This window comes from Nematolebias whitei, chromosome 14, assembly GCF_014905685.2.
Source record: "Nematolebias whitei isolate Nwh7 chromosome 14, NemWhi1, whole genome shotgun sequence".
In the NCBI taxonomy this organism is placed as follows: domain Eukaryota; kingdom Metazoa; phylum Chordata; class Actinopteri; order Cyprinodontiformes; family Rivulidae; genus Nematolebias; species Nematolebias whitei.
This window is the reverse complement of record NC_056511.1, coordinates 10,314,512-10,330,787: the sequence shown is the minus strand read 5'-3', so window position 1 is coordinate 10,330,787 and position 16,276 is coordinate 10,314,512. Positions and strand designations below refer to the sequence as shown.

The 16,276-nt window shown below is 41.3% G+C and overlaps 1 protein-coding gene across 1 annotated transcript in view; it reads right to left on the bottom strand.

Moving 5' to 3' along the window:
• Positions 1–16,276, bottom strand: part of ttc3 (tetratricopeptide repeat domain 3) — a 41,635-nt gene that overhangs the window by 591 nt on the left and 24,768 nt on the right. The window contains exons 19-44 of the mRNA XM_037687829.1: positions 15,633–15,713; positions 14,723–14,832; positions 14,509–14,635; positions 12,602–12,724; positions 12,414–12,515; positions 12,228–12,320; positions 12,087–12,151; positions 9,983–10,119; positions 9,492–9,812; positions 9,120–9,395; positions 9,002–9,039; positions 8,354–8,407; positions 8,214–8,269; positions 7,531–7,686; positions 5,668–6,223; positions 5,520–5,588; positions 3,595–3,735; positions 3,374–3,513; positions 3,230–3,298; positions 3,054–3,150; positions 2,226–2,329; positions 1,921–2,005; positions 1,647–1,706; positions 1,001–1,179; positions 812–926; positions 272–406 (exon numbers count right to left, since the gene is read on the bottom strand). Coding sequence (XP_037543757.1) covers positions 272–406; positions 812–926; positions 1,001–1,179; positions 1,647–1,706; positions 1,921–2,005; positions 2,226–2,329; positions 3,054–3,150; positions 3,230–3,298; positions 3,374–3,513; positions 3,595–3,735; positions 5,520–5,588; positions 5,668–6,223; positions 7,531–7,686; positions 8,214–8,269; positions 8,354–8,407; positions 9,002–9,039; positions 9,120–9,395; positions 9,492–9,812; positions 9,983–10,119; positions 12,087–12,151; positions 12,228–12,320; positions 12,414–12,515; positions 12,602–12,724; positions 14,509–14,635; positions 14,723–14,832; positions 15,633–15,713 — 3,489 coding nt within the window. The remainder of the gene's footprint in view (positions 1–271; positions 407–811; positions 927–1,000; positions 1,180–1,646; positions 1,707–1,920; positions 2,006–2,225; positions 2,330–3,053; positions 3,151–3,229; positions 3,299–3,373; positions 3,514–3,594; positions 3,736–5,519; positions 5,589–5,667; positions 6,224–7,530; positions 7,687–8,213; positions 8,270–8,353; positions 8,408–9,001; positions 9,040–9,119; positions 9,396–9,491; positions 9,813–9,982; positions 10,120–12,086; positions 12,152–12,227; positions 12,321–12,413; positions 12,516–12,601; positions 12,725–14,508; positions 14,636–14,722; positions 14,833–15,632; positions 15,714–16,276) is intronic.

The following is a 16,276-nucleotide window of genomic DNA, read 5'->3' as shown; positions in this document are numbered from 1 at the left end:
GCTGGAAACGTCCAAAGAACCAGTAATGTTGGCCTGCAGCTAAAAACTGTTCTGCTGTGGTTCAAATGTGCAGAAGCAGCTACTTCCTGGTCTGTTTCTTTCCGTGAAGAAGATCTGCAGTGAAGTTATGGATTTCATCTAATCTGTCAAATTTTAATAACCGTTTTCTTTCAAAGTCACAAAGCAAAATGGATACTTTTTTTTTCCCCCCCAGTATAAACAGACTATAAACCAGTATGTAAACTAATCCGATTACTGATGATGGACTTACTGGGTTTCTGACGATTTTGGGTGCGACCAACTGCCAGGCCGGGTGCTGGTTCGCACGAGGAGTGGGGCTGGAGGTGGTGCGCTCAGCTGGACTGGATCGGTCCCCACTGCTGGCTCTGGCAGCGTGCAGCCTGTCCTGTAGAGGTCAAAGGGCAGCGTGAATATTTAACAACGTTGTTAAAAATCAAACGCTCTTCATGGCAGAAATAAGTTGTCAAAATGTTTTTCTCTTTCGGCTGCTCCCTGCCTCGGGTTGTTGCAGCAAACTCACAAGTTGATTTGTTTTTACACCGGATGTCCGTCCTGACTCAACCACCGAGCCACCGTGCCACCACAGCCCTCTGTGTGGAGCAGAGAGCTGCTGTGTAGAGCGCCGGGAGCAGCAGAGGGACTTAGAGGCCTTGCTCAAGGGCCCAGAGTGGAGCTTTTGATTGTTTAATCTCTGCGTCATGCCCCCATCAAAAATATTTAATAATCTATAAAATGTTAATGTATTTTAACACGTCTCTTTTTTATAAATCCTGTGAAGTTCTGGTTCTACCTGATTGTCCAGGATCCGCTGGGTCACTCCCCCCACCACATCCTGCAGCGCCATGCTGTTCAGACTCCCACCTCTGGACAAACGGACCTCCTGAATGTACTTCATCAGGTCTGGCCTGAAAACACACGAACAGCTGATCAATCCGCCGGGCAGAAGCTGCAGCCCGAGCGTTTTCTGCTGGACTCGTACCTTTTACAGTCAGGGAACATGGCCGTCAGGCTCTCCATGGCCTTTTCAAACACAGAGCTGGAAGTTTTCTGATGCTTCACAGGAGCTTCAGCTGCAGGCGGAGCAGCGTGACCGACAGGTGGAGGCGGCGCAGCGCTGCAGGAAGCCTGAGGGGTGAACTCTCCGGCTCCCACCGACACCTGAAACAGAAAACAGATTTCTACATTATGGACGACAAACGCTGATAAAACGAACATCAAACACATCAGAACACTTTGAAGATTTGTCTAAAACAAACTGGAGACCAACACAAGCAACAAAAACATGAAGTTCTCTCTTAAACTTCTTTTCTAAACAGTTTACCAAAAATCTGCTTGAACTTTTATTAAATCCACACACATGGTTCTTGTTAAGACCAAGAAACAAACTTTGTAATAGTAATTCATCAGAAACTGTTTTCTTGACGTTCCGGTTCGGGATTAGAGCGACTTGTAGATCGACGAGCCGTTGGTTTTGTCAAGACGTCAAACATCAGCTCTTTAAACTCAAATCAAAAGTTAATTCATCTTCCTGAATCAAACCATGACGGCAGCTGGAAGTGGAACAGTCACGAACGTTCAGTCATGGTTCTCCTGAGACAAAGAACCGCTGGTTGAAGTGAACTTACTGCTGCAGCGTCCGTTCTGCTGCTGCTCGTCACCCGATCCAGCTCCTCCTGGAACCGTCGCTGCAGGAAAACAATCAAAAGTCACGGAGCTGATGGATGCAACTCTGATGATTCAGTCTCATCGATCTAAATTACATTTTACTCTGTGGTTTCCATTTCACATAAAATAATAGAAACAAGTTTGATTACACATTTCATTAGAGGAGAAAAGTTCAGCAAAGACTAGTTTCTGTTTTCATAAACACAAATAATAAAACAAGTGAAACTCTGAAACCTCGGCAACAGAAATATTCTTCTCCATTTCTTCGACTTTAGCTCTGCAGGTGTTCACCGTCTTCTCCAGGTGCTGGTTTGGGTTCCTGCAGGGGATCACAAACACAAAACCATCAGATCCAGTTCTCAGAAGTCGTTTTCAGAATCGAACACGCCTCGTGCACGGCGGACATGTTGAGCAGGAAGAATAAAGCCGTCGCGCTAACGAGGACGGGGGACTCTGCAGAAGTGGAATAAATCATGTGTTGGTGCAGCAGAACTACGTGGAAGATTTTTCACCACGTGAGCCAGTCGGAACCGTCTTACCTGCGTGCTGCCTCGTCCAGTTGGGTCAACAACGCCTTGGAGTCGGTCAGCTCTCTGTGGAGTCCGTACAAACTCTGATCCTTGGTGCTTTCCACGACTGACAGCTGGAGACACGAAACAAGGTTCAAGAAATCACAACGTTTCAAATTATTCCTCCTTTTCCGTCAAACATCCAGTTAACACCAGCGGTTAACTTTAAAGAGACTAAAGAACATTTTGGGCTTGTCCAGCTTCAAGAAAGTAAATATTCTTCAGGGGGTCTGCAACCTTTATGACCAAAAGAGCATTTTCTGCCCCTTCGTTCAGCAAATTAAACGTGTCCGGAGCCACAAAACCTGCTACAACTGGGATTCTCAACTGGTGGCCCGCAGACCACTTTGGTGCACTTTTCTGGCCAGTAGGGGCGACTTTAAAAAACTAAAATATCTTATTGATTTTTTTTAATTTACTGATATTTTTACATTTTAAGACAAAAATAAAAGAGAAGATTCTTGTAAAGGAGTAAAAATAATAATTTCTGCCCAATTTCTAAACAATAAACTGCAGACCCATGTGATTTTATGTCAACTGTAGAAAAATGACGTATTCTCCTTTGAAGGAATAAAGTGCAAACTGAAAGTGTTTTACTCCTTGTAATGTTTCTAGTATTCACATATTTTCAAAATAAATTACAGGAAAACGGCTCAAACTAGTCTTTTTAGTTAGAAGAACCAGTAAAATTCAGTTTGACGTCAGTTTTGGTCAAAGGTTGAACGAGCCGCTGCAGAGGGACCAAAGAGCCGCATGTGGCTCCAGAGCCGCAGGTTGCAGACCCCTGATGGGACTTACCCGAGCTGTGTGGGACCTTCTAGTGGCAGAGGCCAACAAGCTTCGGCAGCGTTTAATCTCATCCTCCAAACTCATCTTCTCAGCTGTTGACTGGTTACTGAAGAAACCAAAACAAAGTGAGGATTCGTTTTAAAAGCGTTTCAATAAATTCTGCACCTGTTTCCTGTTCAGTTTACCTCAGCTCCAAGAAATCAGTCAGCTGGGCTTCACAGCTGGTTTTCTTTTCTCTGATGTTCTGGGAGAGTCTGCGTACGAAGAGGAATAAAAGGCGTTTAAACGTTACGTTACCGAGACCATTCGAAGAACGAACTCGGTCTTACGTCGCTTGTTCCTTGAGCAGCTTCTCGGTCTCCTTCTTCAGGGCCTTCAGCTCCTCCTGGTTTGCCTTCTTCTCCTTCTTGTCCCCTTTCACCTCCTCCTCCAGCCTCTGCTGTAACTTCGTCACATCTTTAACGATCTCCTAGACGCACAACAAGTCGCTCAGGCTTCGTTCAGTATTGAAACTGCGTATGAATCTGGGTTAAACCAGATTTGGACCTACTTGTATATTTATAGTAACCGTCTTCAAGTCCTGATTGAGTAAATCCAAATCCTTTCTGTCATCGACTTTGACACCGTTTTTCATTTTCTTTATCATTTGCTCCAACTTGATGTTGTCCCTCTCCTTCATGGTGAGGTCACCCTAAAAACAGACACAGATGAAATGAAAGCGGCGGCCCGGTTCCCGTAGAGTCCATCGTGTACAGTATGGGGTTTAATCGCTGTAAAGTTAAAAACGGGGACGTGCAAAGCAGAAGCTCATTTTCTATTAAACTCTACCAAACCTGCCGTAGGACGCATCAGTTAAATGAATTTAGGTTAAGAAAAATAAATTCAGAAAAACAATATTTTAGGCAGCTCTGGTGCAGCATTTTGATTCGGACTAAAAAATAAATTAAAAAAAGCTAAACACTCGTCTTGCATTTTCTTAAACTGAAGCAAGACGATGTATTTTAGATATATACACACCGTATTTTCATGCGTATAAGTCGCATCAGTCAAAAAAAAAAAAATAGGATCACGAAGAGGAAAAAACATCTACAAGTCACGTTTATTACGAGTCACCGCTGACCCCCTGGAAACGTGGGCCGGTGTCGTGTCAAACAGTCGATTGGCGGCACGGCAGGACTCGCTGTTGCAGTTCTTCAAAATTTAACAAGATTAACACTTAAAAACAATTATTTGTTTGCTCAACATTATAGCAAAGGTATATCTCACTTTAACTTTTCCTTAATAAACACACTTTAATGGTCAATGTTTGACCAGGGGGTGGTGGGGGTAGCGGTACAGGAACAACATGTACATCTACCGGTAGTGGTCAAAAACCTAGAGGGCCCTCTTGCACCTCTAGCTGCTGCAAATGGTAATGTCCACTCTGGTTCATGTCAATGAACATTTAAAGCGTCAGTCAAAAAATGTGTTGTGAATATGGGGAAAAAAAAAGGACCATTTTTCAGCCTATAAGCCGCAGGTTTTTTTTGCATAATTTACATGCCCTGCGACATATCTTTGGATTTTCCCCCATACTCAGAAACCAATTTTTGGCTGAGATGTGACCGTTTTCATTCATCCTGACTGAAAAAATAAATACATTTTGAACAGAACCACTTTCAGCCGCATGAAGGCGGTGAGTAGTAGTAAAAGTAGGGCATGCTGTTGTATCATGTAATAGGTAAACGTGGCTATAATAACAAATTCAAAAAAGTTCAAGACAAAAACAACTGGACTTTATTAATTATACTTTTAATTTATACTTTAGTTTTTTTCTTGAACTTTTTTTAACTTATCATGTCCTGGATAACTGAGAATCTTCACCTGCTATTAATGACGCAATCAGCCTGCCATACTTTTCCACTTATGTTCTGCTCGCTGCTTGGAGCAACCATCAAACCAGCTGCACCGCCCCGGCAAAATGCAGCTAATTTGACCATAAAGTGCATTTATTAAGCAAATGTTAAGACTGAGACACACCTTTGCTATAATTTCGAGAAAACTAATTGTTTTTAAGTGTTAATCTTGTTAAAGTCCTCCCATGCACGCTCCCACGAACACCGGCCCACATTTCTGACTCGTCAGCGGTGATGCATAACAGATGCAACGTATACGGCGAAGCGACATTTATAGATTTTTCCACTTTTTTTTTTTTAGACAAATATGGACTGATGCGATTTATCGGGCAGTGCGACGTGTACGGCAGAAAATACGGTATATGTCGCTTCAACGTGCAAGTCACAGGAATGACAAATCTACAGAAAAAAACTGCGACTTATACGCCAGAAATTATGGTATTTTAGATATAAAATGTTTCTCCAGATGTGTTTAGCACCAACAGATGTTTCCCAGCTCCAATAAAAACATTAATTTGCAGGTTTTATTCCAGCTTTCATCCCTTCGGTTCAGATGCAGATCAGAACAAACCAAACTCACCTGGCGCCTCTCAAAACGCCCATAATGCTCTGTATTCACCGCCACGCAGCTCCTCTCTTCAGGACACGTCTGAGAAAACAAAGATCAAACTTCATCGTGGATTCAAGCACTTGCAGCCTTTAGTGAATTTAATTTAAAATTTAGTAACCTGCACTTCTGCATGTCTCTGGAAAAAGTTTTCATCCTTTGGCATAAAAACGGTTTTCTCTGACGTTGGATCGGCTTCCAAAACTGTAAAATGGGTGTCGAGGGCATCGACGGGCGATTCTTCATAAGGGTTGGGAATAACGTTTGAGTCAGTCCAGAGGGAGTAAGGGTCACTTCCTGACGACTGGGAGTAAAATAAATTAGGATTTGGGAGGACGGGAGTGTTTTCTGCGTGTGCAGAGGAGTAATTCTGCAGATAATTTGTGAAATGACTCGCTGTATACAGATCAGGGGACGAAGAGTTACGGTCAGTTATTTCGTCCAGGTCGTCCAGGCTCGCTCCGTGCGCGGCCTGCTGCAGGGAGACGGCGTGCTTGGCCAGGCCGATGCACCGCCCGATCTTAATGAAGCGAAGGGACTCCAACAGGAAGGCCTCGAAGCCGCCCGCTTCTTGGATCTTCCACCTGGCCATGGCAGGAAAATGCTGCATTTCTTCCACCAACAGAGGATCCTCTGCAACAAGGGGGCCGTGCTCCTCCAAGATCTGAGCAAAGTAGCTGCAGCAGAGAAACATTCAGTTTTTATTTGGGTTGACATGAGAACAATATGCTGCTCGTTTAGAAAAGACACTAATGTGGATAAGCATGGGTCATTTTCAGTCTAATGTTGCTTTGAACAGAAAGAAGCTTCTAGAGTCCATGACGGGGTCAAGTTTGCACTTTTGAGTCGTCAGAAAAGCAGAGACGGTCAAAACGTTGAAGCTTGAAACTTCGTCACTGGAAATTTGTTGCTAATCTTTCAAAGTCTTGTGTTTCTCACATCAAACCATTTTCAGAGATACAGTAATCCCTCGATAGTTCGCACGGTTCGACTTTCCCCGACTCGCTCTTTCGAGGTTTTTCAAAGTAAAATTGTACACAAGAAAACAAAAAATTACACGACACGAGATTGTCCACTTTAATATTACTCACATGACTGGAACAGTATGGGATGCTGTACTGTAAAAAGTTAACGGAAAATAAAACACAAGACAGGCGCCGCCATTTTGTAGTTTTCTCTCAATAAGCCTACACTATCGCCACTCATAAGGACTACATTTCCCAGAAGCCCCGTTGCCTTCTGGTGAAGTGGAAGAAGTTTAATCTGATTCAAAAAGTTTGGCCCTTATTCATAGTGACTTCAGCAGAGGATGCAGAACTGCACAGAACCGACAGGGAACCGGAGCAGAACCGGATCTCCAGACTAATCCGTGAATCCGAGTGCCGCCTGGAGATCCGGCGTCGTCTCTGGATTTGGGCTCGATTGGGACCACACTGGCCATCCAAAGTTCTGGTTCTCTACAAAAGCATTTTGGTGCTCAAGGGCTGCAGAGAGCCAACCAGAACCGGCAAGGTAGACCTGCCGGTCCGGAACCGATCCGCTGTTTCTGCAGAGCTGCCGAGTAAAATTTAGCAGTACATATACGCATGTTGTTAAAATGAGTAGGTTTAAGAGTTTAGAACATTGCAAGAGTGTGGGAAGAGTTTCTAAAGCCTTAAAAATATATATAAATACTAAAATATAACATCACTACTTCATGGATTTTAACTTATTAGGCGTCTGGAATGTACGGTAATTCAATTAAGAACGCATTCAGACATTTGTGTTCCGTTTCATCTGAGATCAGCTGCATTAACTGGATTTAATCTGGTTCAATGTGTTAGTGACTAAATTATAAAATGATTTCTAAACTAACTTTCCATGTGACGCGTCATCGTGTCGCATGAAGCAGCACAAGGTTCAGTTCATCGCTGGAAACTTGAGAGCTCCATTTTCTAATAAAGTGAAACAAGCGACTCGTCGCCGACGTGCCGTTTGGACTCACTCAAACAAACTTTCTTTGGTTGGATCAGAGTTGTTGTCTAGAATGTTTAGTAAGTGACTTTGTGTTCTGCTGTTGCTGTACTGGTTCTCAAAATCTGCCACTTGTTCTCGAAGGTGACTGGGTACACTGAACGGGTCATCGGGGGGAAGGAAGGATCTGCAGGAAGAAAATTAATTGTTAATGGAGTTTAAAGCAACAAACATAAAAATATGAACCTGCAGATACGTTTGCAAAAAATATATTTTGCACAACTTCGTTCACTTTTCGTGCTGCCTCTAACGCAGGGCTATTCAACTAAACTGCACATGGGGCCACAGTTACTGAAAGCAGAGAGCTCAGGGGCGGGACATCCAGCAGTTATTGTCATAAAGTTTGTTTTATGGTTTAAAATCGTTATTTAAAAATTAAACCATTTACGGGTCGAACTGAATTCACCCGCGGGCCTGATTTGGCCCCGGGGCCGCCAGTTGAATAGCCCTGATCCAAGCCATCAAAACAGAAACTCGAGGTTGCACTGTAATAAATCCACAAACTAGGGAATGAGACTTCTAAATTTTGTTTGACAGATTAATTAATAAAGTTTATGGTTTTAATCTCTAGGTTCGAGTCTCCAATGCAACATTTATGTGGAATATTATATGAGATAAACCATTGAACAAGTCAAAAACATTCATGGAACTTACAAAGAGTCATCTTCAAAATAGTCTTGATCAGTAACTCCTCTCATCCCAATTACACTCTACAAAGAAATAAACAAAAACAATAAATAAACCGATCACATTTAACGTTGTTTAAGAAGCAGAATCAGGTTCAACATTCTTACCTTTAAACATTTCTGCTTCTTTTTTCGGCCTCGACACTTAGCGCTCATAGAATTCTGAAGCAAAACAAGATTTGAACAAAACTTTAAAAATAAATAAATAACTCAGACATTGTTAGTAAAAATAAATAAATAACTCAGACATCGTTAGATAAAGAGCTAAAATGTGTTGTGGTAGTAGCCAAGGCTGATCCAACACTTATTAGAAGCTCTACAAGAACTTGGTTCATGTTTTCCATCAACTGTTTTCCATCAACTTTGTCTGTTAGCAAAACATCTAATCAACCACTGGACTGTTTAGAATTAAACTTTTCAGGAAGTTATCAATCTACAACTCATTTCTTTTTGAGCAACCAAATTCAAGATGGCCACTGAAGCCAAGTGACACAAGAGTGTTCATAATTCAGTCCCTTTAAGAGACGATGAGCTTGAGGTAGTAACAGAGTCGTCCTCAACGCTCCGAGTGCAACGTCTCGCAACAAAAGAAACAACTCCGTCGTTTCACAACGCAAGACCATTTTAGTGTAAACCTGGCCTGATTCTGATAAGAGAATACTAGGCCTTTAATTTAATTTAACAGTTTATTTGTTTGGCAATAACTCGTTGAAGTGTAAAATCAAGAGAAGAAAGTTAAATCACATAAAAACTTACATTCTCATTAGACTTTTTTAAGACCGAGCCATGTCCATCTGAGAAACAAAGCAGGAGAGTGACATCATTAGAACAAACCGTTTACAAACCCGATGTTGGACCGGGTCGAAACACGTACCCATCATATCAAAATATTCATCCAGTATAGCGTGACAAGAATCATATTCCTCTCTATACTCCTCTAAAGTCCAGATAAACAGCCTGGTGTCCTGAGTCGGAGCCTGCTTCAGGTATTCGGTGAAGGCCAAGCCGGTGCTTGAAAACAACTCTGGTATAGCGCTGAGCTTTTCTAAAATCATCTCCTTCAGTGGCTCAAAGTGCAGCAGGAGAGTCAGATCCTGCTGCTCCAGGTGTTCAGCGTAGCGATCAATGAAGGTCCGGGCAGCGTTCAGACCTGAAAGCAGGAAGCAGTCGGTCAGACTTGAAAGTCTGGTTGAAGGAACCCTGGATTTTGTTTTAGTTTAACGTGGAGCAGAAGATGAGCGCAGACCTGCATCGTTCAGCTGACACGCCCAGCTGCTGAGTTTGGGATTTATCTCCACACAGCTGCTAAGATGTTGGATTAAAACCCGACCCCAAACCCGGTTCTTCCTCTCCAGCAGCAGCTCCACAGCTTGACTCAAAGCCACCAGGGGCTCCTGTTCCCAGTTCAGCAGCCTCGCAGCGATCTGGTTCCCCCTGGACAAGTCCAGCTCCAGCCAGGGCTTCAGGCTGCTGGTGAGAGCAGTAACGTGGAGACACTTCTCCTCCCTCAGAAGATCCATGTTCTGGTTGATCTGCAGAAGAACTGGATCTCTGTACACCAACAAGGCTGACAGCACAAAGGAAACACAACAGGAAGTTTACAAATGTTTTGTTAAAAACAAAGTTTTGGAAAGCTTCGACACAGGAAGATAACTTTACGGATAATTTAAAGTCTTGGAAATGAGTTTTTCAAAACGTCCCTCAGATTCAGATATTTCATGTTTTTAGAAGTGCTACCTTTTTGTTGTCTTTGTGTTCCCGAGTCGTCTCTCTGCTGCAGAATCTCATCGTTGATGATCTGTGGATCTTGAAACAACTCTTTATACCGCTTGTTTTTGAGCTTCTGCTCCTCGTTTGATTTTAATTTCGTTGGACTATAAAAAAGAACAAAGAAACGCTGTTTGAAAACCTAATATTCGTTTAAAAACAATGACACAGCTCATACCTAAAATTACCTTCTAGCATTATAAAAAATAATAATAAATAACGGTAACAGTCGAAACCAAAGTCACAGCTGCTTGTTGCCAGGAGGTTTGAATGGAAACAAAGAATTATTGAGGTTTAACAATCAATCACCTGCTTTATTATTTTCAGTTAAAACTATTTCTCGTCAGATGGAAAACATAATTTGGGTAGTAACAGGTATGGAAGAGACATGATCCTAAATCCTTTACACTTCACGATGCAGGGGGAGGGCGCTCTGCATCATGAAGGACTCCACTCATCCTGCACAGTCTGTTCCAGCCCCTCCCCTCAAGCAGGAGGCTGAGGAGCATTGTTAGGCTTCTTGATCTGCGACCTGAGTCTGAATTTCGTACCATAAACATGCAAACATGAGCTGGTATGACAATAAAAAAAGTCCTTGAATATAAGATTTTAACAGAATTCTTGAGGGAAAAAAGCTTTAGCCACAAACCTCATCTGACTGGTCTCTCCTGTTTGATTTCTTAATCTTAAAACCAAATAATTGGGCCTCAACCACGACCCAACTAATTAAAAAATGGAACATTTGCTACGTGTTCAGATTCTTCAAGTCGATATAGTCATAAAGAGAAATGAAATAAACTTATCTCTAGGCCTGTCACGATAACTAATTTTGCTGGGTGATTAATTGGCTCAGAAATTATTGCAATTAATAATATTGTTTGAAAGAAGTGGTAAATTTTTGTGTGTAGTACCTTTTTTGACCACTAGATGGCAGGATAAGACTGATTGAACCAAAGGATGGATAGTGAGAGAGCGAGCGGTTTCTCGAAGAAAAATGGGAGGGAGGGACAGCCCATGTCACGTCAAGTGAAATGGGCTGTCTCTCTTTTTTCAGTTCTCAAAATGGCGGATGCTCTGTGTGCTTTGAGCTCTTTAGCATAGCATTTTTCACACAAAGCTTTTAATTAAAAAAAAAAAAAAAATCAGTAAACAAGTTCTCAGCTTCTTTTTGCAGAGAAAAAACGTTTTGCACGAAGGCACGGGTTTCAACCGTGAATTTTCGAGCTTCAACAAGACTGAAATTTTTTCCCCCCCGAGGTCAGCCTGTTAGCTTAGCTCGTAGCTTAGCTTCTCAACTTAGCAGCTTGTAACGATCCAAAAACACGATTTTGACCGGTTAAAACAAATTTTAAAGAGAAAAAAGAAAGGGAGGAGTCAGTGAAGAGCACCGGAGTTGAGCCTGTTATCATCCAGTGTCTTCGGTAGAAAGAGAGAAACGAAGAAATGATAAAGCTGATAAATGAAATCGATAATTTTCATTTATCATGCGATTCATTGATTTATTGTTTATCGCGACAGACCTACTTATCTCAATATAATTTATCGGAACAGTTTACTAAAGTTATTTTTGTCTTCCTTTTCCAAATGTCTACTCCCGAACCTAAAACAAATTTACACGTTTCAAATTTTATTTTTTCAGCTCCAGTGCTGATAAATTATTGTGAATGCTGCATTTTGTTGTGAATAAATGCACAACAGAGACTCTTCCTCTCAGCACGTAGCTGCAGAGGCTGCAGGGGAAACAGATGCACTGAGTTCTAGATGGTTTCATGCCTACTTCTGGTTCGTTGAGCTACACTTGGTCTAAACGGTGCTCTGGTGAACCTGCTCTGCAGTCATCCACACATTACGTGTTGCGCTAACAACATAAAATACTATTAAAATGTATCAACAACAGTTAAACTGGAAATAGATTATAATATTGAAGCATGTGGTGCCAGATTTTACACATGCACATAAATAACTGTTAAAAGGTCAAACTCAGCAGGTTTGCAGGCAGTTTTTAACCCAACAAGAATTTTCTTTGTTTATTCTTGCGTCGCATCTTCACTAAAACCCGTCGACGCCGTCTCACCTTGCACATTTCTGAATCACTTTTGGCTTCTTTGGCATCGGGGTTTTAGTGATGGCAGCTTCAAACTGAAAAGACAAAAACTCGAGTCATTACAAATATCCTGTCTTTCACCTTTAACGTTCATGTACAGGTTTACCCTACCTTACATTTCACCAAACCGGTCGGACAAAAGATTTTGATAGCACAGATTTTGCCTATGCAGTCGGGAGTCACACATGTTTCATGGAGGATGTCCTGTGAGGATACGCGACACAAATAAAATCATGTTGGTGTTAAAGACTGAAAACACGGCGGCCTTTACAGACATGGAAACTGACTAAAACAGACCTTTTCACTTTTCTCCAAGAACCTGGTTGTCTTTAGACTCTTCCAGCAGTTGATGTGAAATTCCACCCTGCAGCTCTGACAGCAGCCCATCTGAACGTAGCCCTGCGACAAAACAAGAGTGCACGTTGGAAAACTCATGGAGGCGGACAAGAATTTAAACTGAAAACATCCAAACCTGCTGCCTTTACCTTAAAATCTGGGTCGGTTAAGAAGATTTCAGTTTTCAAAGGGCACAGACATTTTTCCAGGCGACAAACGGCATCAGGAGGAGGAGGAAATTTACACAACTCTATAGAACGCTCCAAAATGTCCTTAAAAAAAGAACACACAATCATCATCAAAGGTAACCTGAAACTCAATAGCTTCATGATAAAAAATAAAAAAAGTTTAATACTTTGACAGTCAGTGTTTAAATATGAAACCTCTGAAGAAGAAAATGTACTTAAATTATTGTTTTTCTAAAACTCTGGAAAACTAGATCTCTATAAATTTTCAAAGATGGTACATTATTGGAAAATAATATACATTTTGGCTCAAATAATGAATGGATGTACAAAACTAGAGAAAACAAAAGAGTAGAAAGAGTTCTCCACACAGATGTGGGGCCAACTACCCAGTTTAATGCTCAGTTTCAGCTCAGATAAAAAGATACTAAAATAAATGTACAACAAGATCAAGAATGACAGAGTTAATGCTCAATCATCCAGGTGCAAAATCCAATAATGGTCAATCAGCATCTGTACAGTTTATTTTTGTGGAAAGACGTTTCGCCCTCTATCCAGAAGGCTTCATCAGTCTGAGGAGTCCCAAGTAAATCGTTTTCCCCACTAAGCTGTACTCCTTTAGTGGACCAACCATTTAGTGGTGATGAGATGTTTTCTGATGAAGCCCTCTGGATAGAGGGCGAAACGTCTTAACACAAAAAAGAAACTGTCCAGGTGACCTGGTTGACAATTATTGGGTCAAGAATGAGGTTTCCACTCAACGCCCGTTACGTTTGGGCTGAAAACACTTTTCAAGAACAACAGTGGGAAATTTAAAGTTGCAACTTTTGGGTTTTGTTCTTCTTCTTCCTGCTGCACTTTTCTGCAGGAGACGCCACGACGAGTGAACTTGAAGTTTTTTTTGTCTTAATTTGATCAGACAGGTGCCGTTCAAGGTTTTGTTTAGTTTTTTCTCTCTACAGATTTTGTTTAGGGTGAGCTGAACAGAACTTTGTTTTGGAGTCAGACTATTTTCTTCAAGACTAAAAGCATTAAAGTAAAGAATGTTCATTTTGATAATTTCAGTAGTTCGTTTTTATATTTCAAAGAAATGCCTTTAATAAACTCTATGGTACATTGTTATGGAAAACAGATAAAACTGAGATGTTTTTAAAATCGGTGTAACAAGAGTTTTCCTGGGTCACAGTTCAGTGTTGCGTCATGCTGCTCATGAAGTGATAAAGTCTATTGATTACGACAAGACGTGTGGCATCTATAGACTTTGGTCAAATGCGCTCTGACAATCTGAGGTTATTCTACCACTCGATCAGTCTCTGCAAGTTCTGCTTCACATTTCTTTTGTAATAAATAATAATACTGCCAAGAGTACATATAACGCCCGTTAGTGAATAAGTGTAATTAAAATCCAAAGCACAAATTTCCTTACACACCAAATCCTGAATTTATGAGACCATTATCTACATGACTGTGGCAGGGTCAAAGGTCAAATCCACTGATGACATCATCCATGGTGTAAACCAACAAACGGTTCAATTAAAGAACACAAAACTGCAGCTATCAGCTAAAGACTAGGTTTTAACAAAAGACATCTTGACCTTTGACCCTGAACTCAACAGGGACCATCCTTGACCCTGGGGGGTGTCTGGCTGTGCAGTTTTGACTTTTCTGTTAAAGTTAACACCTGTCATACAACAGGTGATAAAAATTAAATCGTAAACAGGTCATCAACAGGTCTTATGTTTTGACATACAAGATTAATAAAATAAGACAAAAAAAAAGTGCATTTCCTGACCCTTTTGTCGTTTTGGCTCAGTAAGTGAACAAACATCGAAACAATAGAGCTTAGGGTGTGCCAACAAAGGTGGAGCTACCTTGAAATATTCAGGTTGCGTTTCTTTGACAACCTCTTTAGTTAAAGGCCACGTGAGTTTCCCCGGAGTTATCTGAGTCTTCACCATCTGTAAAGAATCTAAAAACGGCTGCAGAGCCATCGCAAACCTGCGCAAAGAAAAGACACACGGATGATTTACAAACAGCAGAAATATGACGGGGCCTAAAAATACTCTGCGGTGGACTCGTCTGTACCTGTTCTCTCTGAGAAACAACCTGCCGGCGGCGTAGAAAACAAGACACTGAAACGTCCGCTCCTCGTAGCATCTCATCTTATTCAGGAGATTCTCTGTTTCTGCGAGTTCCTACATTTTGAGGAAGACAAATGTAAAAGCAGAAAAGGAAAATCTTTAAAGTGCACAAGGTAGTTTCAAAACGTAGCCATTTTAGCTCTGCTTGAGCATTAATTTGAGCTTCTGAAGCCACAACCAACTTAAAACCTTTAACACCACCACAAGCACTGTAGTTTTTTGGAAATAATTAATTGGTTGACTTCTTAAATGATTCGACTTCTCATGTTGTAACACTTCCTAAATCTAATCCTGCTGCTTTAAGACGAGTACCACATACGATGACTATACAGCAACAATTTGCTGTGTTTGGTGCCAAACTGAAGTAATGATACAAACTTTACTCGGTTAAAACACAAACCAGAATAAACGGTGTCTTGAAAAAGTACTTGTACCCTCATTTTATAACTAAACCCCATTTAAACTTCAACAACTTTATCCCCAATTTGTCCGGCGTGTTCCTTGGTCTTCAAAATGCTGTTTAATCAGTAATGCTCTGTAACAAACTGAGGTCTTCACAAAACAGCTGTGTTCATACAGAGATGAGATTACACAGGTTGACTAACAAATAGCCAACTGGTTACACTGGATTTTAGTTACAGGGGCTGAATACAAATGCACGCCACACTGATGGGATTTTTATTTGCACACATTTTAAAAGCAATTAATTTTTTTTTTTTTCCACAATGTGCTACTTCCTTTGCACTGGTCTGACAAACTCTCAGTAAAATGTTTGACGTGACATAACTTTGAAAAGTTCTAGCGGGATGAGTACTTCAAGGCCCTGTGAGTCCAGTTTCTGTTGCCTCCGTTACCTCTGGCTGTCCGATGTCTGTCAAAGCTGAAACTCGTCCAAACAGTAACAGCAGCTCATCCAACGTGGACAGTCCCAGTTCCTGACAAAGTAAAACAATTGCGCACGAGTCACAAACTTAACTTAACAAAAACGTTAAAAAGATCTTTAGAGAAGGTTTAAAATTGTGGACACGTTTCTTGCAGGAGCAAACGACATCGGAGACCTGATTTATTTCTAGACAAGATTTGGGAAGTTTCTGTGTCAGTACTTAAAAAACTGTGGATGGTGACAGGATATGCACATCACTTCCAACTAAATCCAGAACACGAGCAAACGACACCGCTGCTGTGTAAACAGAGGTGCAACTTGAAACATGCCTGATGTTCAGACAGCTGTTGGACTAAACGTTTTTCCACCAGCCATCAAAAGTCCAACAACTGATAACCATTTACCGTATTTTTTGGCATACAAGTTGCAGATTTTTTTGGGTATAATTTGCATGCCCTGCGACTTATAGGCTGAAACAACGCATCTATGGTTTTTTTTCTCCATATTTATAAACTAATTTTTGGCTGAGATATGACCTTTTTAACCAATTATCAGTGACGCTCGATCACCTAGATCGGAAGAGCGTCACTGGTTGTTGTGGACGCTCGATCACCC